The sequence below is a fragment of the Oncorhynchus tshawytscha genome, linkage group LG03, assembly GCF_018296145.1.
Source record: "Oncorhynchus tshawytscha isolate Ot180627B linkage group LG03, Otsh_v2.0, whole genome shotgun sequence".
NCBI classification, from domain to species: Eukaryota; Metazoa; Chordata; class Actinopteri; order Salmoniformes; family Salmonidae; genus Oncorhynchus; species Oncorhynchus tshawytscha.
The window spans coordinates 20,085,969-20,110,007 of NC_056431.1; the positions used below are offsets into that span (position 1 = coordinate 20,085,969).

A 24,039-nucleotide genomic window follows, 5' to 3' on the forward strand; every position below is an offset into this window, starting at 1 on the left:
TATATATATATATATATATATATATATATATATATAATATATATATATATTTATACATACATTTGAAGTCAGAAGTTTACATACACCTTAGCCAAGTACTTTTTAAACTCTGTTTTTCACAAAACTGCAAATGCATTTTGCCCCCCAGGAGAGGGAGGAAGATGGTGAGAGAAGTAACAAAATCCCCAAGAATCACTGTGAAAGAATTGCAGGCCTTGGTGGCGTCTTGGGGTCACCAGGTTTCAAAAAGCACCATCAGATGCCACCTCCACATCCACAGGCTCTTTGGAAGGGTTGCCAGAAGAAAGCACTTTCTGACCATAAGACACAGACGCAAGGGCTTGGAGTTTGCCAAACGTCATTTCAATTATGACTGGAAGAAGGTGCTCTGGTCAGATGAGGCCAAAATTGAACGTTTTGGTCAGATACAGCATCGGCATGTTTGGCGTCAAAACAGAGATGCATACAAGGAGAGGCACCTCATACCCACGGTGAAAGATTCCAGATGTCCAGGGGCACTAGTTAAGATTGTTGGCATAATGAATTCCACCAAGTATCAGGCAATTTTGGCTGACAATCTGGTTGCCTCTGCTAGAAGGCTGGGACTTGGCCGTAGGTGGACTTTCCAACAAGACAATGACCCAAAACATACCTCAAGATCCATACAGAAATGGTTCTGTGACAACAAAATCAATGTTCTGCCATGGCCATGTCAGTCGCCGGACCTCAATCCAATCGAAAACCTGTGGGCGGAGTTGAAGAGGGCAGTTGATAAGCGCAAACCCAAGAATGTGAAGAATCTGCATAGAGGAATGGTCCAAAATCCCTCCAAATGTGTTCCTTGACCTTGACAAACATTACAGGAAAAGACTCCATGCTGTTATTAGCCAGAGGTGGTTGTACTAAATGAGGAGTGCCAATAATTATGAAACCTTGATTTTATGTATTTTGAATGAAATAATTGTATGATTTTGGTTGGTTCCATTGAAACATGAATAAAGTACAGTATTTCTCACGTTGGTATTTTGAGTTTTTCTCTATAATTATATTGTTTATATTTTTTTAAGTATGTGCATTGCCAGTCAGGGGTGCCAGTAATTTTGGAGCACACTGTATATATCTCAAGTCAATGTTTGCGTTTAATATCGTAAATGTGAGGGCCCTTGTTTGAAAAGCCCATAGGCAGACTGAGGCAGTCTGGTTAACGTTATCAACAAATAGGAAGCCAATTACTTTTCCCTTTTTTGTTTACCCAGAATTTATTTTAACTTATAATAACAGAAAGAAAAAAAATAATCGTACCTTGACAGATAATGAAAGAAAAGGCTCCTGGCTGACAGTCAATAAATTGGTTTTCTGGAAAATTCTGTTAGCACAGTGCCAAACCAAAAAAATACTCCCATTTAATAATGAGGAGAAAACATAACATGGGATTTTTTTTAAATGATCTGCTTCTCCAGGTTATGTTCACACACAGGCCATATTAGGTGAAAATAAGTTTAACTGTTGGATACTATTTTGAAAAAGTAATTTGTTTAAGTTGACCTTCTTTACATGGCAACTGCCTGACATTGACCACATGAATGCATTTTCTTGCGTGTGAGAGTCATCCTCAAGAACATGATGGATGGTTTCAAATACTTTTCAATCATCTTGGTCCTACTACACAACACATTATAGTGATATACAGTGCTTTCGGAAAGTATTCAGACCCCTTGACTTATTCTAAAATGCATTAAATAAAATAAAAATCCTCATCAATCTACACAAAATACCCCACAATGACCAAGCGAAAAACATTTTTTATAAATCTTTGCAAATATATAATACAAAAATAAAATAAAAAACATATTTAGATAAGTATTCAGACCCGTTGCTATGAAGCTTGAAATTGAGCTCAGGTGCATCCTGTTTCCATTGATCATCCTTGAGATGTTTCTACTCCTTGACTCAAGTCCACCTGTGATAAATTCAATTGATTGGACATGATTTGGAAAGGCACTCACCTGTCCATATAAGGTCCCACAGTTGACAGTGAATGTCAGAGCAAAAACCAAGCCATGAGGTGGAAGGAATTGTCTGTAGAGCTCCGAGACAGGATTGTGTCGAGCCACAGATCTGGGAAAGGTTAGCAAAACATTTCTGCAGCATTGATGGTCCCCAAGTGGCATCAATCATTCTTAAATTGAAGAAGTTTGGAACAACCAAGACTCCTCCTAGAGCTGGCCGCCGGGCCAAAATGAGCAATCGGGGGAGAAGGGCCTAGGTCAGGGAGGTGACCAAGAACCCATTGGCCACTATGACAGAGCTCCAGAGTTCCTCTGTGGAGATGGTTGTCCTTCTGGAAGGTTCTCCCATCTCTGCGGCACTCCACCAATCAGGCCTTTATGGTAGAGTGGCCAGATGGAAGTCACTCCTCAGTAAACGGGACTTGACAGCCCGCATGGAGTTTGCCAAAAGGCACCTAAAGGACTCTCAGACCATGAGAAACAAGATTCTCTGGTCTGATGAAACCAAGATTGAACTCTATGGCCTGAATGCCAAGCGACACGTCTGGAGGAACGTGGCACCATTTCTACAGTGAAGCATGGGGTGGCAGCATAATGCTGTGGGGATGTTTTTCAGCGGAAGAGACTGAGAGACTAGTCATGATCGAGGGAAAGATGAACGGCGCAATGTACAGATAGATCCTTGATGAAAACCTGCTCCAGAGCACTCTGGACCTCAGACTGGGGGAAGGATTCACCTTCCAACAGGACAACAACCCTCAGCACACAGCCAAGATAACGTAGGAGTGGCTTCGGGACAAGTCTCTGAATGTCCTTGAGTGGCCTAGCCAGAGCTCTACGAACAATTCCTTCGACCTCATGGCTTGGTAAGCATTTCACGGTAAAGGTCTGTACCGGTTGTATTCGGCGCGTGTGAAAAATACAATTTTATTTTACTTGAACCCGATCGAACATCTCTGGGGAGACCTGAAAATAGTGGTGCAGCGACACTCGCCATCCAACCTGACAGAGCTTGAGAGGATCTGCAGAGAAGAATGGGAGAAACTCCCCAAATACAGGTGTGCCAAACTTGTTGCATCATACCCAAGAAGACTCGAGTCTGTAATCACTGACAAAGGTGTTTCAACAAAGTACTGAGTAAAGGGTCTGAGTATTGTGTAAATGTAATATTTCAGTGTTTTTCATTTATCAATTTGCAAACATTTCTAAAAACCTGTTTTTACTTTGTCATTATGGTGTATTGTGTGTAGATTGATGAGGAAAAAATGAATTAATCAATTTTAGAATAAGGCTGTAACGTAACAAAATGTGGAAAAGGGGTCCGAATACTTTCCGAATGCGCTGTGTTTCACCTGGGCTGTATGTTTCACCTGGGCTGTATATTTCACCTGGGCTGTATGTTTCACCTGGGCTGTATGTTTCACCTGGGCTGTATATTTCACCTGGACTGTATGTTTCACCTGGGCTGTATATTTCACCTGGACTGTATGTTTCACCTGGGCTGTATATTTCACCTGGGCTGTATGTTTCACCTGGGCTGTATATTTCACCTGGGCTGTATATTTCACCTGGACTGTATGTTTCACCTGGGCTGTATATTTCACCTGGGCTGTATGTTTCACCTGGACTGTATTATTTCACCTGGGCTGTATGTTTCACCTGGACATGTTTCACCTGGGCTGTATGTTTCACCTGGACTGTATTATTTCACCTGGACTGTATTATTTCACCTGGGCTGTATGTTTCACCTGGACTGTATTATTTCACCTGGACTGTATTATTTCACCTGGGCTGTATGTTTCACCTGGACTGTATATTTCACCTGGACTGTATGTTTCACCTGGGCTGTATGTTTCACCTGGGCTGTATATTTCACCTGGGCTGTATGTTTCACCTGGACTGTATATTTCACCTGGACTGTATGTTTCACCTGGGCTGTATGTTTCACCTGGACTGTATATTTCACCTGGGCTGTATATTTCACCTGGGCTGTATGTTTCACCTGGACTGTATGTTTCACCTGGACTGTATGTTTCACCTGGGCTGTATGTTTCACCTGGGCTGTATATTTCACCAGGACTGTATGTTGCACCTGGGCTGTATGTTTCACCTGGGCTGTATATTTCACCTGGGCTGTATATTTCACCTGGGCTGTATGTTTCACCTGGACTGTATGTTTCACCTGGGCATCCACACCCCTAGACGTTTTCACATTTTGTTGTCTGTCTTACAGCCTGAATGTTAAATTACTTAAATTTAGATTTTGTGTCACTGGCCCACACACACAAAACCCCATAATGTCAAAGTGGAATTACCTGTAAGGACCCTCAGTCGAGCAGTGAATTTCAAACACAGATTCAACCACAAAGACCAGGGAGGTTTTCCAATGCTTGGCAAACAAGGGCGTATATTGGTAGATGGGTAAAAAAAAAGAAAAAGAAGCAGACATTGAATATCCCTTTGAGCATGGCAAAGTTATTAATTACACTTTGGATGGTGTATCAATACACCCAGTCTCTACAAATATACAGGCGTCCTTCCTAATTCAGTTGCCGGAGAGGAAGGAAACAGCTCAGAAACAACTAAGAAAATACACTTTATGAAACTGTCATCATAATCGTCAGTCATCAGTCAAAAAGAGGGTGTCTTGTCCTGCTCCTGAAATCTGCCCCTGCATTCATCCCAGTTATCAGCAACATACTATTGGGGTAGGTGCATATCTGACGTCAATGTGTGCGCAATTACAATGATAATTCAATATGGTCAATTTCAGAAAATATAAAAATACTGTTGACATGTAGGCAATGGTGTAATAGAATATTTTGCCTTGTGTGGTAGGCTGTGTTTTGACACTTATGTAGGTGTCATAACCAGCCATAAAATAACGCAATATGTCACAACAGGTCTTAATATATCATGACAGTGTTATGACTATATTGTGTGTTATGACGCTAGATGTCAAGTAAAGTGATACCAAAATAGCTGTCTAGAATTTCTTATTTTATTATGTGCAAATATTGTACAATCCAGGTGTGCAAAGCTCTTAGAGACCTACCCAGAAAGACTCAGCTGTAATCACTGCCAAAAGTGATTCTAACATATATGAACTCTGGGGTGTGAATACTTATGCAAATTAGATATTCCTGAATTTCATCATCAATATATTTGCAAACATTTCTAAAAACATGTTTTTACTTTGTCATTATGGGATATTGTGTGTAGATAAATATTTAATCCATTTTGAATTCAGGATGTAACGCAACAAAATGTGGAATAAGTCAAGGGGTATGAATAACTTTTTGATGGCACTGTAAATGTAACATATTATACAACGGTGGGTCTAATCCTGAATGCTGATGGGTTAAAACCGCATTCCAGCCGATGTCTATCCACAAGTTACCACAGACTAAATCTATGATGTTAAAATGCCCATTTACTCTGTTCCATCTGACTGCGCAATCTGCTGTCTCATCAACCCAGCCAGGCAATTTATAAACATGATCTACACTATAAAAAAACATCATCTCACGTTTCTTTTAGATTAACATTTAGATTTCAACAGTGGAGATTTGTATAATCCTTGCTGTCTGTCTCTCCAACATTTGCAACATTGTTTCAATATTCAAATCTCCAGCTGTCCCATAGTAAAGAACGTGTCAGGAGTCAGGATGAGACAGACAGGAAGGCAGCTTTTCTCAGCCAGTCAAAATCATGAATCAGCATAATTTGTATGGATATATACAAAGAACTATCAATAGAAAACAGGTCAAATGAAACGAAGTGCAGCTAGTTTGAAGTCTTTCCAGCTCCAGTTTGAATTGATTGTGTTAGATGTGTCATTCGCCCTCTACCATCAGTTCCATGTAAGCACCGTTGAGCTCGGCTATTGCACTTCCATCAGTCAATGTGTAAAAAAATAAATGAGTATATAAGAAATGAATAAGCTGAGAGATTTGAGCGTGTGAGCTCCACCGACACTCGGTACTCTGCTGCTGGGGGATATAGTTCAATACGATTTGTATGAACCTTGAGTGGGGAAAAAAATAGACCCGGAATAAATGAGCCATTAATACTCAGGGAAAAGTGAAACATGCTATCTGCTGCTCAGCATCATTTTCCCTCATCACAATTAAAGCGCTGTTTATTTTCCTACCACACTAAGAACTCATTTTGCTTCTGGACTATATCATATTCAAACAACTTGAAGATTATAATGTCATTCAACTGAAAAAGTTGTCTGCTTTGAGTTCAGGGTATGGAAGTGGTGTTTTGCATGACAAAACAAGATGCATACTGTAGAGTATAATATCCTGAAACCATACAGGAAGGGACCTCCATCTTGTAATTTGATTAGAATACTACAATATGTCATCCAAATGACAATGACTAATGGTAGCACTGTGCTCAAAATGACAATAGCCACCACCCCTTCACTATTTCTCTACTTCTATGGGGTCTTCGGCAGTTCATAAAGCCTACATAATTACTACATAATAGAAGGTCCTTACAAATTACCACAGAAGACCATTTAAAGTCTGTGTTAACCCACCCTTGTAGAATACTGTAAGTATCCAAAGTACTCATACCCTCATCTGTGTCCAATTAAAATACTCTGTCTCCCTAAACCCTTCTTTCCACTGAGCACAACCTCTGGACCCGTCTCCCCTCTCCAGGCCCTGCCCTGTGCCATTAGCTTTCAAAGACGCATAATGAAAATGCCGACAGGTCCCCTGTCCGAACCTCTCCCCATTTCTTCCCCCCCACCACCCTCCTTTGTTGAGAGCAGGACCTATGGACCATACGTTCCCTCCATCTCTCTTTTCTCTGGGACTAGCAGTATAATTAGTAGTCCTAGCTCACAGTGCTCCACTGTGGAGCCCCGGGGACACAGCCTTGTGCCTTAATTACCTAACTAATGAGTCATTGTGAGAGGCCTGCTGGTGCCGTGCATTGGCCCACCACTCGCTCAGAGGTAAGCAAAATTGCACACTCTCTAAGACTTAGGCACACCAACCAAGGTAAGCACGCAGTCTCTCAAACACACACAAAGAGACAGGCACACACGTACGCTCACACACACACACACACACACACACACACACACACACACCTTGTGCTCCGGCGAAGTGGGAGATAACCTGGAGACAAGCTGCTCCTGTTCCCTTCTCAGATACAGATGACAACATTCTAATCATTTAAAACGGAACTACTGGCAGGGGTCATGTTCCAGAGGGAGGAAGAGTCACTGCTAGCCTGCTAGGTGTTGTTACAGGTTATGCAAGTCTTATGACAGCTTACACGGTGGCACCGTAACAGACTGCATCATGAGAAGAGTAGGCGGTCATCAACAGACTGGACCTGTCCGAAGCAGACATAATCAATGAGGAGCTTAGGTTTAGTGTGTCGTTTGACTAGGCAGTGAGTCTCCAGGGACTGCTAAAATGCTCATTTAATTGTACTTTTAAGTCTAGACAGTGCATTTAAGCGTCCATCTGTAGATCACTATGTACCTATGCATCCCCTGCTACTTTCAATCTTAGCACAACCACACATAAGCCTGTAAAATAGTGGAAAAGCACAGAGTTAATCAAAAGCTCCCTCTTTAAAATGTCTAAACACTGTACGTTACGACGGCTAAATGAAAAGGCGCTCGGGGACTTGATGGAGGGAAAACGACCTGTAATTTGTGCAGCTAGTACAGCTAGTAAAAAGGTTTATAAATAGGAAAAAAAGGTCTCTCTGGAATTAAGTCTCTCCCTCCATCAGATTTGCTTGACAGGAAGTCTCCGAAGCGAGATTTCTGAGAAAGTAGATCCGTTGACAGCCCTGTTGCTCGGAGACGGGCAGCTCTTGAGAGACAAGCAGTGTTAAATGAGCAGGCGTTCATCAATGCCCATATGAATCCATTGACGACATTCAGTGGTGCTTCACAGCACACCTGGGTTCAAATAGCATTCTGAATCTTTCAAATACTTTAGTTGTGTTTGACATAGGTTGACTGGTGCAATTGAACAAATCGAAAAAAAATCCCCAAAGTGAAAAACCTGCCCACCTGGCACTCTGGGCAGGATCAAGTAAACACTCAAGATCTCAAATACTATTTGAACCCAAGTCTGGCACCACAACAGTACATGAGTTTCTCCTTCCTCGCTTTAGGTTGGAGTCCATTTCCATAACATTTTCTGACATTAGGGTTCCATTGAAAGAAGCCACACTTGAATAAGAGAAGTGTTCGATGCAAATTGATTGTAAGATACAAAATTAGAATGGTAAAATATGGAGATTAGAATTTGTAGTAGCTTGTGGTTAACATAAGGATTAGACCCCTTCAACAAGGCTAGATTTCCATTCCTTATTTACAGGTTCCTGGCATCAAATGCATTTCTGTTTACTCTCAAGTCCATAATCTTCTTTACTTCTGTTCTTGGTTTATATAATGTCTGAGAATGTTTTGGAGAGGGATACCAACGACCACAGCTCCAGCTGTGAGATTATTACTTCTTAGGAAAACATTGGGAATCTGTTTTAGAGAGGGTTCATCTATAATGCCTACCGTCTGGGTTTGTACTGTATGTATAAATCACCACCACTATGACTATGGGGATCATATCTTTCCACGACATGAAAGATTGCACTGTTTGAGAGAGATACTGTAAACGCTGTATGGTAGGTCTGTCTGGGTATCTGTTGGTGGCGGAGGTTATGTGTGTGTCTGTGTTTCTGCACTGTACGTGGGTGGAAGGGGGTACCCACATTGATAATGACATGCAAACAGCCCTAGGTCCCCGGCATTCCTCTGGGATCACCAGTTTCAACATCTCACGCAGTGCCCTTCGTGCCTCCATAATTATTACGGAAGAGTACACAGGGTACGGAGAACCACCACCACAACTCAATACCTCAATATGCCTAGTTAAATAAAAGGTCCAAAATGTTTGAAATAATAACCCAATGGAGTTAAACACCTCAGTACAGTAGTAATGAATCTACTGGTATACCTCAGGGCTCAGTACAAGCCCCATCTCAAAGGCTGTGAACTTGAATATGTTTGATGATAAAATGTGGCAGCCAAAAACTATCAATGAGGTGTCACATGTTTTTCAGCCTCTTATGGATAACAGGTATTTTTTTCTTCCCCACCTACATACACCCCATAATGAGAAAGTAAAACATGTTTTTAGAAATGCTTGCAAATGTACAGAAAATGAAATACAGAAATCTAACTTACATAAGTATACACCCCTGAGTCAATACATGTTAGAATCACCCTTGGCAGCGATTACAGCTGTGAGTCTTTCTGGGTAATTTTAAAGATTGTTCAATATTTTCACATTATTCTTTAAAATGTCTTCAAGCTCTGACAAGTGGTTGAATGATCATTAATAGACAGACATTTAGGTCTTGCCATATACTTACAGGCTTGAAACTTGGTAAGCTAGTCCAGTGTATATTTGGCTTATGTTTAAGGTTATTGACCTGCTGAAAGGTGAATTTGTCTCCCAGTGTCTGTTGGAAAGCAGACTAAACCAGGTTTTCCTACAGTTTCTTTTTATCCTGAAAAACTCTCTAGTCATTGCCGATGACAAGCATACCCATAACATGATGCAGCTACCACCATGCTTTAAAATATGAACAGTGGTACTCGATGATGTGTTTTGTTGGATTAGCACCAAACATAACGATTTGTATTCAGAAATTGCCACATTTTTTCCAGTTTTACTTTAGTGTCTTATTCCAAACAGGATGAATGTTTTGGAATATTCTGTACAGGCTTCCTTCTTTACACACTGTAATTTAGGTTAGTATTGTGGAGTAACTATAATGTTGTCTATTCATCCTCAGTTTTAATTAATGGCTGTGGTAGGAGAAAACTAACTGTTTTAAAGTTACCATTGGCCTCATGGTGAAATCCCTGAGCGGTTTCCTTCCTCTCCAGCAACTGAGTTAAATGAGGCCGCTTGTGTTAAATGAGCAGGCTGGGTGTATTTGATACACTATTCAACGTCTGTTTTTTTTTTTTTTACCCATCTACCAATAGGTGCTTTTCTTTGCGAGGCATTGGAAAACCTACTGGTCTTTGTGGTTGAATCTGTTTTTGAAATTCACTGCTCAACTGAGGGACCTTACAGATAATTGAATGTGTGGGGTACAGAAATTAAGTATTCAGGCATTCAAAAAGCATGTTAAACACTATTATTGCACACAGAGTGGAGTCCATGCAAGTTAATATGTGACTTGTTAAGCTAATTTTACTCCTGAACTTATTTAGGCTTGCCATAACAAAGGGGTTGAATACTAATTGACTCAAGACCATTTCAGCTTTATATTTTTAAATAATTTGTGAAAATGTCTAAAAACATAATTCCACTATGAAATGATGGGGTGTTGTGTGTAAGCCAGTGACACACAATCTCAATGGAGACCATTTTACATTCCGGCTATAACACAACACAGTGAAAAAAGTCAAGGGGTGTGAATACTTTTAGAAGGCACTAAGTGTTTTCACAACTGTATAGAGTGGGTGATCCACTTCTATGTGCAGCCGGCACTGTAAAACACGTGTCTGCACCTGCACACACGGTGTAAATCATCTCATTCTCTTACATAGCAGTAATAAATAACTCTACTCCTCTATATATTTTCCATAGAGATGCATTAGCCGTAACATAAGTTAGGGAGGCATATTTTTATTTAACCTTTATTTAAGTAGGCAAGTCAGTAAAGAACAAATTCTTATTTTCAATGATGGCCTAGGAACAGTAGGTTAACTGCCTTGTTCAGGGGCAGAATGACAAGATTTTTACCTTGTCAGCTCGGGGATTCGATCTTGCAACGTTTCGGTCACTAGTCCAACGCTCTAACCTCTAGGTTACCTGCCGCCCCAGGCTGATTCCCCAGACCGAGTCTGAAAGCGCCAGTACGATACATCAAGAGATGCGATCCTAAATGAATAAACAGATACTGTATCGTCCACACCCTCTTCAGAAGTCATTAACTCCCATTGCAGAAAGCCTTTGACTCACACCTCAGTCTCCCAGCAGATGGGAGCTCCACCAGACAACAGGTGGTAGATCATCATGGAAACCACACCCGCCACTATAATGATTGAACCCATGGAAACAATGCCCGGGACCTCGCTACCAACTCAGATGTATGAGTGAAATATGAGACAGATCTGCAATAATTACGGAATGTGTCTATGATCTTGATTATAATTAACTGCCTACAGTGCCTGCATAACACCCCCATCTTTTGTTTGTAAATTACCAGAATAGATTGCTATAGACATATAGGATTATTATATATAATTGACGCTGTGATACCTACATACTTCACAAGCAATGTACTGAATTCTTGAAGGACAAGACCCATGTTCCCATGAGTTATGAAATAAGTAAAATGTAGGAGAATGACTGAAAAACATTTTAATATATTATTAAAGATAACAGATACAGACGACTGGTGCTACGTACGATTGACAGTTTACACAGGATGAGAGACATACTCTCGGAGAAAGCACACACAACCAGTGTGTGGTGGTGAGGTGGGCGCAAACCTTGACATGACTATTTAGAGAAGACATTTTGTCAATACAATACTTCTCTTCTGTGTGGTTTTCAGAGAACCCAGATAGCCCAACGGACTCGAATGAACCCCGTTTAGCAAACATTTCCCCAAGTATGTCGATCACTGAGGATAAGTCATTCGTGGGTAGGCTACACTATTCCGTTATTGATGGTGAGTCCTTCAGGTTTATTTGAGGGTTGATATATCCTCAGTGGAGTCTTGTGTTGGTTCTCACTGCAGAAATCTGAAGAGAACCCCCCCCATATCTATATCGATCTCATGAGAACTTCAAATATGCTTTTGAAATGTTAGACTATTCATAACACGCCAGCTCAGAGGAGTTCAAACAGCTCCAGAATGTCTGAAGCTCTACATTAGTGGTTAATGGGAGAGAATGGCTGTAGGATAAGCAGTAAGTAGCATGGCAGTCTCAAGCTGTGCATGTCAATTATTAAGCAACATTTTTTGAACGACAACTGGAATCCCACTAACTGAATGAGAATGAAGATGAATGAAAAACAACTGTGTTCAGCTCTGTCATTTAAGTGTGGACATACACTCTCAGTACATTCTGTATCTTGTCATTCCAATTGAAAGCTTTCACAGAAAACCAATGTCTCATGAACCTTGTGATGGACCTTCAACCAAGACGTTCTTTGAAAACAAAAATGTTCAAACCTAGCTTTCAGGAAGTGAGGTCAAGATTCTCCAGAATGAAGACACTTCCTGTGAACGGTGAGCAACAACCCAATGCCCTCTTGATAAAGTCCAAGAATAGCCATGAGAGGAAACCATTTATCCTCTTTTTACAGCAGACAAATATCGTTGTTCCTCATTTGGGTTGTGTGAAGGCTGGGGCAGAGGTGTTTGGTTAAATGTAGCTTGTTTACTCCTCTGCTAGCTATGCCTAGATTGCATTTCAACACAATCAATACTGTCATATTGGATCAGAGCAACAGGGCAATAACACCCAATAAAGCTGTGAGGGGGCGTATAGGAGGTATTGTGTTTCAGAGTAGCGGGAAGAGGGTGGACGCTAGAAAATGGGGTTGGTAAAAACAGGCACTCAAACACACACACACTCTTACAGTATATATATATATACACACAAACACATAATGCACACAGATCCCACACTCAGAAATCCCCACACACCTCTAGAGAGAGAAAGAGAACTCTCCTGAAAGCTAGATAAGACAGGTTAATATGTGGGCTACCAGTAAAACCAAATCATGAACAGATTATTTGCCTCCACGAAGGAGAAGGAACATAATTGTATGTACACATATTTCACATAGCAGATGAGGATCCGTTCACCACAGAAGACAGACCCTTAGACACAGGAAACAGTATTTGCAGAATAAGAAGAATTTCCTCCTGTAGAATCAAGGCTAATCTCAAACATATTGCCTCAGACATAGGCTCAGATATAGGACGTAGAGAGAGAGAGAGAGTGAGTGAAAGGGGGAGAGGAAGGAAACGTACAGAAATCTGCATTTCCTGTTGATGAAAACGTTGTCAGCAGTTGCTCTTGTTTGAAGCCTAATGATTAGGAACCTGCTGAGTTTTACAATGTCAGACTTTTTAAGGCTGCTCGAACACGTTTTATTTTAAAAACAATAGGCTGGTATTCGACTGCTTGAGTGGTCCAAAGCAATAGTAAGGAACATTCAGCACTACATCTGTTGCTGTATGAACACCTGTACCGAGAAACCTCAAAAGGTATTTACATGTGAAGTATTTACAGAATAGTTCAACTTACAGTGTATGACATTCACAGAGTGTACAAAACATTATGAACACCTGCCCTTTCCATGACAGACTGACCAGGTGAAAGCTATGATCCCTTGTAATTTGTAATTTGTTAAATCCACATCAATCAGAGTAGATTAAGGGGAGGTTACAGGTTAAATAGGGATTGTAAAGCCTTGAGACAACTGAGACAAGGATTGTGTATGTGTGCCATTCAGAGATTGAATGGGCAAGACAAAATATTTAAGTGCCTACGAACGGGCTATGGTAGTAGGTGGCAGGCGCACCGGTTTGCGTCAAGAACTGCAACGCTGCTGGGTTTTTCATGCTCAACAGTTTCCTGTGTGTATCAAGAATGATCCACCACCCAAAGGACACCCAGCCAACTTGACACAACTGTGGGAAGCATATGCATCAAGATGTGCCAGCATCCCTGTGGAAAACTTTTGACACCTTGTCAAAATCAAATCAAATCAAATCAAATTTTATTTGTCACATACACATGGTTAGCAGATGTTAATGCGAGTGTAGCGAAATGCTTGTGATTCTAGTTCCGACAATGCAGTAATAACCAACAAGTAATCTAACTAACCTTGTAGAGTCCATGCCCCAATTCTGAGGACACAAGCGGGCTGCAACTTAATATTAGGAAGGTGTTCTTCATGTTTCGTACACTCAGTGTATTTGGTTACCGAGATTGAACTTAGTAGGAGCTGTCTGCTACACAAAGCCATCCGTGCTTCATTGATTGAGTATGCTAATCCGACCATCGCTATCATCTACATTCACACTTTAAGGCAGATGTGCATTCTACATGTGCATGTCTTTGAATAGAAATGACCCATAATCATTAGACCTACAGGCTCATTCATTTTGTCATACCTCTAATGTTACGGTTAGGGGGTATAAAATCATGGGATCCTAGATCTGTGGTTGGTGTCAACTTCTACCCTAAGCATGTCTTTTCTGTTTCTACATTATAAACAATATGTTGAATGGAATCGAGCCATGCAAACACCTCACCCATGCAGTGGGAATATAATGGAAATCTAATGTAAAACCTGATGACTGTGAATTCACTGCAATGTCGTTCCCCGAGAACCAACCGCGGTTCAATTCTCCCTCTCGGAGTGGTGAACTGGGATACATTCTGGCTCCCCGCATCCAGGGGTTAATCTCCACTCAGAACACACTACGGTGCTCAGAAATTCCACTGACCTCTCATTTCCGTGCTCCATATTCCTGCTTCCGATCAGGGCACAGGCTGCTGCTTCTACATGTCAGTCACACGGAGCAGTGAGAAAGGCTTATATTAACAAGAGGACTTCAGGCTCTGGGGGTTTTGCATATAAATAATGTGTCTGAAGCCAAGATGAAATCAAATGGTGTGTGCGTGCGTGCGTGTCAGCTGGATTTGATTTCAAGGACAACATCTCTGTAGCTATATGCTGTCTACTGGAGACTAACATAAGTGTGTTTTCAATTTTTCATCCTCTTGACATTTTAAACATTTGAAATCATAGTTTTGGAAATAAAATACGTGCCAAACACTCCAAGAGCATTTCTCTGTGTGTAGGGTGAGCTGGCTTTCTTTCCACACCGGTTAGCACAGCACTCACTTTATCCTTTACCTATTGGGTCATGGTGTTCATATCAAATCATTCTTGCCTCTGTTTCAAAGCCATTTTCTGAGGTAAATGAAAGGTAGCAGCATGGCTATGTTCGTGAATGTGTGCAATAAACTGACATAAAACCTGGGGTTATAGCTTGCTAGCTAAGGCTGCCTGGCATTTACAGTGGCAGTTCATTAAAAGATCATGACACATTGCTCTTCATATCTTGGTCCGGTCTTAATGTGGTTCAACATGGCCCCCTATCATTTGGTCATTTATCTAAGGGGCTCTTTCACATATCCCCTAATTATCCTGATTCTGGAGCATGTGGTACCCTGATCCGCGCTATAAAGCATGTGTGAAACCCAAAAGATCCTGGACCTGTGTGAGTAGCGGGACCATGACCCAGAACCAGAGTACCAGATATTGTGACACGGCAGCGTGAGTTGTGTGGAACTTTTTTGCCCGTTGTAAACAAGCTAGCTCGCTAACGTCATGTAAAATGCTAATCGCACCTTGAAACAGTTATTTTCAGGTCTTGTGAAAGCAAAAAGTATTCTGTAGAATTCTCACAAAATGCTCCAGAACACCGAACCAGGGTACCAAATTTCAGATGTGAAAACCCCCTAAAAGTGACTAGCAGTGCTATATGGTGCCTGTTTTAGAGATACATTGAGCTATGGACATGATTGGAAACAAATAAACACGAACATTTGTAATCTTCCTAATGTCCTAATTTTGTCCTCAATTCTCATAGTTATCTGAACAATTTGATTAGTTGAAAGAGTTTTGTTAGAGCCTGTTGCTGAAACCAAAACACTTTTTAGAACAAGAAAGTATGATACAAAGAGGCCACATTTACATTACAAATTGGAATAAACAGGCTAGTTAGTATATACAGCCTTGAGTATGTATAGTGCACTTCTGTGATCATATTAAATGTTGTGTATTTTCTAGGAAACAGCACGAACAGTGGCACTGTGGAACTGTGGAACTACCTGTAGCCTAGTCAAATGCCTGGTACAATAGAATTACATACAGTAAGTTATCCCCCAACAGTTACCCTGGAAAACTGTTTAGATAATGTAAGGATTTTCAGACGGTCCCAAACACTACACAGACTCAATATAGTCCTAGGAGACATAAACAGGCACAGCTTTTAAAAAAAAAGAGCGAGGCAGAGAACTGAGAAAGAGCGAGCGAGACAGACAGACAGACAACAGTGGGAGAGAGCGAGAGCGCGGGAGAGACAGAAAGCGAGAGAGACGCACACATACAGCCCCAGACACCCAGATGGTGTATCTTAGTACCCATTCTCTCCCCGTCAAAGTGACTCGCTAATGGAGTCTAATAAACTGTCACAGCCGACGCACAGCACACTACATCTCCCAGCTTCTCCTGGCTCCAGAGGACTGCATCTCCCACCAGCCCACCATCATTCACACTGTTTGAATTGTAACTTCTCTTGACAGGAAATAAAGTGATGGCTATATTTATCCCCAGCTTCCATGGGCCCCGCCCCTGAGCAGAGCAGGTCTCAGGAAGCAACACCCACCTTGCATCTCATAAACACCTCAAATTGCAACAAGAAAGGCCTCTGTGGGCTGCGGGTGTGTTGAGGAGGTGGGAGAGGGAGATGGAGTCTATTATGGTGGAGGAATGTATTTCCATCTAACGATGTGAGAGGTGGAGAACGTGTTCTGTGGTTGGAGAACCTGTTGTGTTTGTCAGTTTTATGTCTGGTACTGAACTTGAACAATATATATTTTTTATTTAACCTTTATTTAAGTAGGCAAGTCAGTTAATTTATTATTTATAATGACAGCCTAGGAATAGTGGGTTAACTGCCTTGTTCAGGGGCAAAACGACAGATTTTTACCTTGTCAGCTCGGGGATTCGATCTAGCAACCTTTCGGTTACTGGCCCAATGCTCTAACCACTAGGTTACCTGCCACCCCTAATAATATGATGGTTAAGGATATCTTCGGTGTGTAAAAAGAGAGTTGGAGAACATTATAATTTAGTATTCTTACTGTAACAGCGACTAATACATTTTTCAAACGGCTTAGAAATAACCACTGAATTCTCTCTGAAACGTTGCATGTCTTACCGTATTTCCCTACGAGGAAGTCGACGTATTGGTATGTGTAGGCCACGCCCACCTTGGTCTCCACCTGTGGTCTCTTCAGGGTGGAGTAGATCTTCCCTGGACTGCTCTCCTCTGATGGCTTCAGCTTCCTCAGTCCACAGCCCATCTCCCCAGAGTGTGTGTGGACCCTACATAGGGAATAGATGGGGCCGAATGAGGTTCTGTAAGAATGTGTGTGTATAATAATAACAATAATAATAATAATGAGGGTTCTTAAATTTGTCCTATTTCACACATGTACAAGTGTTAATTAATACACGTGTGAATTGGAAATGTGTTTTTTTGCATATCCTAATTCCCCCTGAGACACCCTCAAAGAGTGGGGTCATGGCCAGGGTCTGCCATCACCTTGTTGGCTCAGATTTAAACTAGCAACCTTTTGGTTACTAGCCCAATGCTCCAACTGCTAGGCTACCTGACACCCATGTGCGTGTGAAACCGGACACCAGTCCCCAAAGCATAAAACATGTCCAATTTAGGGAGAAATGGATTAATCTCTTGATATCACACACACACACACACACCCCCCCCTCACGTACGGGGCCCCAAGGGAGTCTCAGAGGGAAAACCAATAAAGAAAAACATGCTGTATAAGTGGCTCCAAATAAATAAATAAATAAGGGCATAAATGAGCTTGATTTCTCATGGGCTCCGGAGCCCTCTTTCCCTGGGGGACAAATTAACAGAGACAACCATGAAAGACTATGGAAAAGGGCCTCTAAAGAGCCTGTGCACCGGGCGTCACCGAAATGGCTTGTGACGGCGGTGCTGCATCTCCATTGGCTCAGGCTGGCACAGGTAATATCCCATTGTACTCTGCTGATTAAACCCGGGAGGGTGGGATGGTGGTCCAGGGGGCACCGGCCCCCCAGCTGATGAGGAACGCACTTTATTATGTTCCCCTCTAATTATACGCCGTTCCGGGCTCCGCCAGCGTACTAATCCAAGAGGCCGTGGCGGAGATAGGAGGATGGGGGAGATGGGGGCGAACCGGTGCTCTGTTAATGAGGTGAGCAGGAAGAATGAAAAGGTGAGAATCAATCAAGGGAAAAAGAGGAAATGGGTGGCTGGTTGGAGATTGTTCGTTAGAGAGACGAGTTAGGTAATGCATGGCAAGTAGAGTCTGGAGAGAGAGGCCACTGTAATTAGACCCTGTTGAATAGAAGTGACAAGAAGGGGGAGATGGCAGAGATTCAAAAGTGTTGTGGAAGACAGTGGCTCTCATGACAACACCTACATAGATATCCGTGTTTGTATGTCTCTTTTTGATCAATTTCATGAGTGTGCATAAAATGTATAATTTATAACAACACAAGCAATGGCTTTCAAGTCCATACAAGCAGCGGCATACTGCAGTTTTATAGACCATCTCATACTTTTCTACAGATTTTGCAATGAGGCTGAGAGAATTTAGCATTTTCAAGGCAAATGTCCTGCTATTCTACACATTTTGCCATGAGTCAGAGAATTTAGCAGTTTTCCAGCTTATTTCCTGTCATTCTAAAAAAGAAATTCATGGCGTATGACCTTCCTTGCGGGGGCTGCAGGGCGTGTAGCACGCCAGTGAATACAAGGAATTGCTTGCAGGATCTGATGTTTTGTACTTTTGTAAATATGTTTCAAAGAGGTTTTAAAATTGGTTTTAAATGTTGAAAATAGAGCTCGGTGAGTCATCTCTGGGAATTGTGTAATTTCTCCAATGTGTCTTTAAACTGGGGCTCAGGCCTCAGTTCTCAAATCAAGAGCACACATTTCAAAGCCAAAATAAACAAAAAAAACAGATCTTCCATTTCCCAAAAAGTGTTAAATTTCTCCAAAACAGCCCCCCAGGACTGAACTCTAAAGCAACTCGGCTCAATGACATCAACATTTTTCTGTCATCAAAGAAAATAGGCAAATACTACAGTAAAATATCCATAGTTTTTAATATTCTCTCTTTCACCTCAGATGTGCTCTGCTCTGTTTAAGTTCCAGTGACTCAGGAGAGAGGCTCCGTGATGTCGTGTACAGGAGAGAGGCTCCGTGATGTCGTGTACAGGAGAGAGGCTCCGTGATGTCGTGTACAGGAGAGAGGCTCCGTGATGTCGTGTACAGGAGAGAGGCTCCGTGATGTCGTGTACAGGAGAGAGGCTCCGTGATGTCGTGTACAGGAGAGAGGCTCCGTGATGTCGTGTACAGGAGAGAGGCTCCGTGATGTCGTGTACAGGAGAGAGGCTCTGTGATGTCGTGTACAGGAGAGGCAGAAGTCTGAACTAAAAAAGAGAAAAACAATGGGCTGAACATTTTAGAAAAACAGAGGGGCTCTTATTTGTATAGCTCCTGGAGACCGACGGGGGGGAGCGAGGCGAGGCCCGGGTATTTTTAGAGTTGACAGCGGAAGTGTGAGATGTTTATGATTTTCAGAGTGACTGTTTTCCCTCTCAAACTTCTCCTCAAGAGTCGAGGTGCATGTTCTGAGCAGGCTGTCTGAGCTCTGCCTCCACGGGCCGCTTTGGTTAATCTCCTCTGCTTTTTAGACTGACAGCGAGGGAGTTTGGGTTACACCAACAGTCTAAACAAAGGCTCGGTATTGTCAGAAAAACAGAAAGGCATTGATTCTTTGCTGAATTAGTAACGATCGGTTGTACTTCTATAGGACAGATATATACTGAACAAAACATAAACGCAACCTGCAACAATTTCAATGATTTTACAGTTCATGTAAGGACATCAGTCAACGAAATAAATGAATTAGGCCCTAAGCTATGGCTTTCACATGACTGGGAATACATATGCATCTGTTGGTCACAGATACCTTAATAAAAAAGATTGGCGTGGATCAGAAAATCAGAAAACCAGTCATTATATTATTATTTCATACAGCTCTTCTCCTTGGCATAGAGTTGATCAGGCTGTTGATTGTGGTCTGGAACTGGAACACGCTGTGGTAAACGTGAATCCAGAGCATCCCAAACATGCTCAATGGGTGACATGTCTGGTGAGTATGCAGGCCATGAAAGGTCGGCAGATATATGGCACAACAATGGGCCTCGGGATCTTGTCACATTACCTCTGTGCAGTCAAATTGCCATCGATAAAATGCAATTGGGTTCATTGTCCGTAGCTTATGCCTGCCTGCCCATACCATAACCCCACCTCCATCATTGGACACTCTGATCACAATGTTGACATCAGCAAACATCGCTGGCTCACACCACGACATACACGCTGCTGTCTGCCAACTGCCCGGTACAGTTGAAACCGGGATTCATCCGCAAAGAGCACACTTGTCCAGCATGCCAGTGGCTATCGATGGTGAGGAGTTGCCCACTGTAGTTAGGTCAAGACCATGGTGAGGAAGACGTGCACGCAGTTGAGCTTCCCTGAGACGGTTTCTGACAGTTTGAGCAGAAATTATTTGGTTATGCAAAACAACAGTTTCATCAGTTGTCTGGGTGGCTTGTCTCATACCATGCATTGTTGGTTAATTAAGGGCTTGTAAGTAAACATTGCACAGTAAGGTCTACACCAGGGTCCAGTCCTCGAGGGCCTGATTTATGTCACAGTTTTGCCCCAGGCCCACCTAACACACCTGACTCCAGTAATAACCTAATCATGATCTTCAGTTTAGAATGCAATTTGATTAATCAGGTGTGTTTGCTTGGCATGGAGAAAAAGTGTGAGGCCCCCGAGGACTGGAGTTTCCCACCCCTGATCTACACCTTCGGGGCATGTGACAAATACAATTTGATATGAAGAAGCCGGATGTGGAGGTCCTGGGCTGGCGTGGTTACACGTGGTCTGCGGTTGTGAGGCCGGTTGGACGTACTGCCAAATTCTATAAAACAACATTGAGGCAGCTTATGGAAGAGAAATGAACATTCAATTATCTGGCAACAGCTCTGGTGGACATTCCTGCAGTCAGCAAGCCAATTGCACACTCCCTCAAAACTTGAGACATCTGTGGCATTGTGTTGTGTGACAAAACTGCACATTTTACAGTGGCCTTTTATTGTCCCCAGCACAAGGTGCACCTGTGTAATGATCATGCTTTATGATCATGCTTTTTGATCAGCTTCTTGATATGCCACACCTGTCATGTGGATGGATTATCTTAGCAAAGGATAAACACTCACTAACAGGGAAATAATATTTTTTTGCGTATGGAACATTTCTAGGATATTTCAGCTCATGAAACATGGGACCAACACTTTACATGTTGCATTTATATTTTTGTCCAGTGTAGAAGGTCACGTTTGTTAGCCATGAACCTGTTTGGTTCCAAAACTGACCAATTTTGTACCTTCTACCCAACTCTAGCCTCACAAGATACTTTTCACATACACATGGATGTTGTATTGTAAATATGTGATAGTGGAGTACTAGCCTGAGGGGAACACACTAAATATATTGGGTAAAGTGTTATGAAATTAAAAATGTTAACTGTCTTAATGGTGCTGGACCCCAGGAAGAGCAGCTGGTGCCAAGACAGCAGCTAATGTGGATCCTTAATAAATATCAAATTCAATAGTTAAACATCCTTCAAAACCACCAACTTCTCCACAGTTGCTTAGCACAGGATTTATGTTCTATCTGCATGGGAGTAAACATCTTACATGAGCTAATAATGTACGATGATTCTGTAAAAAAGTATTTGGTTGGATATTGCCAAATATGGGCAACAAAATAACAAGAGTGATGATTCATTGTCTTTCCATAATGCTATCTAATAATACAATAATTAATTTTCTTGCCAGGGTGGCAGGGTAGCCTAGTGGTTAGAGCGTTGGACTAGTAACCAGAAGGTTGCGAGTTCAAACCCCCGAGCTGACAAGGTACAAGTCTGTTGTTCTGCCCCTGAACAGGAAGTTAACCCACTGCTCCCAGGCTGTCATTGAAAATAAGAATTTGTTCTTAACTGACTTGCCTGGTAAAATAAATAAAGATACAAAGCTCAACTTGTTATGAAAATATCTCTATGGACAAGAAAGGATTCAAGCAGTGGTCACCAACCGGTTGTTTGGATTCTAAGTTGATCACCAAACATTTCTGTAAAAAACCCAACCCAAAGCCTTGTGTTCCTATTTTCTACATGCGTTTTGCGCCGTTGCTGGTAGGCGCACAATGATTCAGCAGCCCTAGTGCCGGGAAGTCTGAAGGTAGAAATCAAGTGCACCTATCGCTGATTGGTGTTTGCACAGTTTCCTCGAGCCATAGACTGTAAAAAGAAGCCTCGAACAAACAGCAAAGTTGGTACTCTGAGAGTTCAAAACCAACAAATACAGCCAAGAGCTGCTGTTTTATAAGTAAGTTCATGTTTATTCAGCAATGTCAAAACTTTGTTCAACACTTTTGTCAAATGCGCGTTCTCCCTACTTCCACTCATGCTACAACCAACTGCAGCTGCAATGAATGAGTATAATGTTAGAAAAGGGTTCCAATCAGCTTGTGTTGTTATTATTAGCGGCTTGTCGTTTTTAAGCCGGAGGAATATTTCACTTTCTCTGGTCATAGGAATAACATGAATTGGTGCATGAGGCTAAAATAATGCCGTGTGACTTGAGTTTCGCCATCAGCTGGAAGACTGTCTCCTTTTCTCAGTGGAGGAATGGAGAGCAGAGGTCGATGAGTCGGGTGAGAGGCAGCCTCTCCGCTGCTCCTTCCTTCTCAGACTGACCACGAGTCCAGTAATATCCGTCTTTCGGATGGGACGTTAAACGGGTGTCCTGACTCTCTGAGGTCATTAAAGATCCCATGGCACTTATCGTAAGAGTAGGGGTGTTAACCCCGGTGTCCTGGCTAAATTCCCAATCTGGCCCTCAAACCATCACGGTCGACTCAGAAAAGGTTGGTGACCACTGGATTAGAGGAAGAGTTAGCCATCTCCAAACTTAAAGGGGGGCTGAACTTCCTGATTTGGCCTTGTTTTTCAGCTTGGTCGTTAAGAAATGCAGTGAAGGCAAACAAGATTTGTCTTGGGGGGGGGGTGTCTCTTCTGTGTTTGTTCGCATGTGGCAAGCTTATGTGCATTCACTCTCCTAAAACACTACACAGTTACAGTCACTCATCCTTCTAAATAACTTGAACTAGTCTAATCAGTCTTGTCTAGTCTTGTGTCTTGAAGTCACCTAGGCTAGCGCTATCTAACTTCTTTCGCCAATTAGCTTCAGCCGTCTGGTGTGCAACTGTGGCAAAGTTGACATTGGACATCCTAGCTCTGGGACTAGTTAGGGACTGTCAATAACTTACGCAATGCAAATGGAACAATATTTTAATGTTGCACATATTTTAGTTCTCATTAAATGCTTTCAATTTCTGTATTTCTAAAATGTATAGTTGGTAATTTTAAAATCTGGTGCTATTGACATTTAAAAATATTGTCCGGTGTACAGTAAATTGGGTAATTTACTATTGGTCCCTAACTGGCCCCATAGGGATATCGAACGTCAAACCAAATTGACCATGGGCATTACGATCAGATCACATGCAGCTGTGCCCCGAAATGATGATTACTTGGGTGCTGCCAGCTGTGAGCAGGATTGAAATAAATCCAACCCAAATGAAATTGACAGTACCCTTCATTCCGTGACGTACCAATTTTTTCCCTATCATCTGACAAATCTCTGTTTTGGACGAGACTGACTTTACGACCAAAATTATCCTATTTACACTTTGTAGTCAATTTTCACAATCGAATAAATGTTTGACTCCCATCGAAGCCACATAGGCTGTTTTCAAGTTGCTTCTCAGGGGCAGTCGCTCTTTAAAACACGTACATTGCCCCAGTCTCTGCCCCTGACTTCTGCCTGTGTCGATCACATTAAATCCGATTACCCCGGTTCTTCAATGTGACAAATAAAGCAGTTGTGCACAAGGCGCAGTTTCCTGGCAGCTGTTGTGTTGTCCACTCAGGAGGAAGAGTGCTCTCAGGGGCCCGGAGAAGGGCCATTCCCTGTTTAGACTTCCTCCC

The 24,039-nt window shown here is 42.1% G+C and overlaps 1 protein-coding gene across 2 annotated transcripts in view; it reads right to left on the reverse strand.

Moving 5' to 3' along the window:
- LOC112229816 (raftlin) overlaps positions 1 to 24,039 on the reverse strand; it is a 66,540-nt gene that overhangs the window by 39,109 nt on the left and 3,392 nt on the right. For both annotated transcript variants that reach the window (XM_024395895.2, XM_024395885.2), the window contains exon 2: positions 17,052 to 17,218. In XM_024395895.2, the coding sequence (XP_024251663.1) occupies positions 17,052 to 17,196 (145 nt within the window). In that variant the 5' untranslated portion in view covers positions 17,197 to 17,218. The remainder of the gene's footprint in view (positions 1 to 17,051; positions 17,219 to 24,039) is intronic.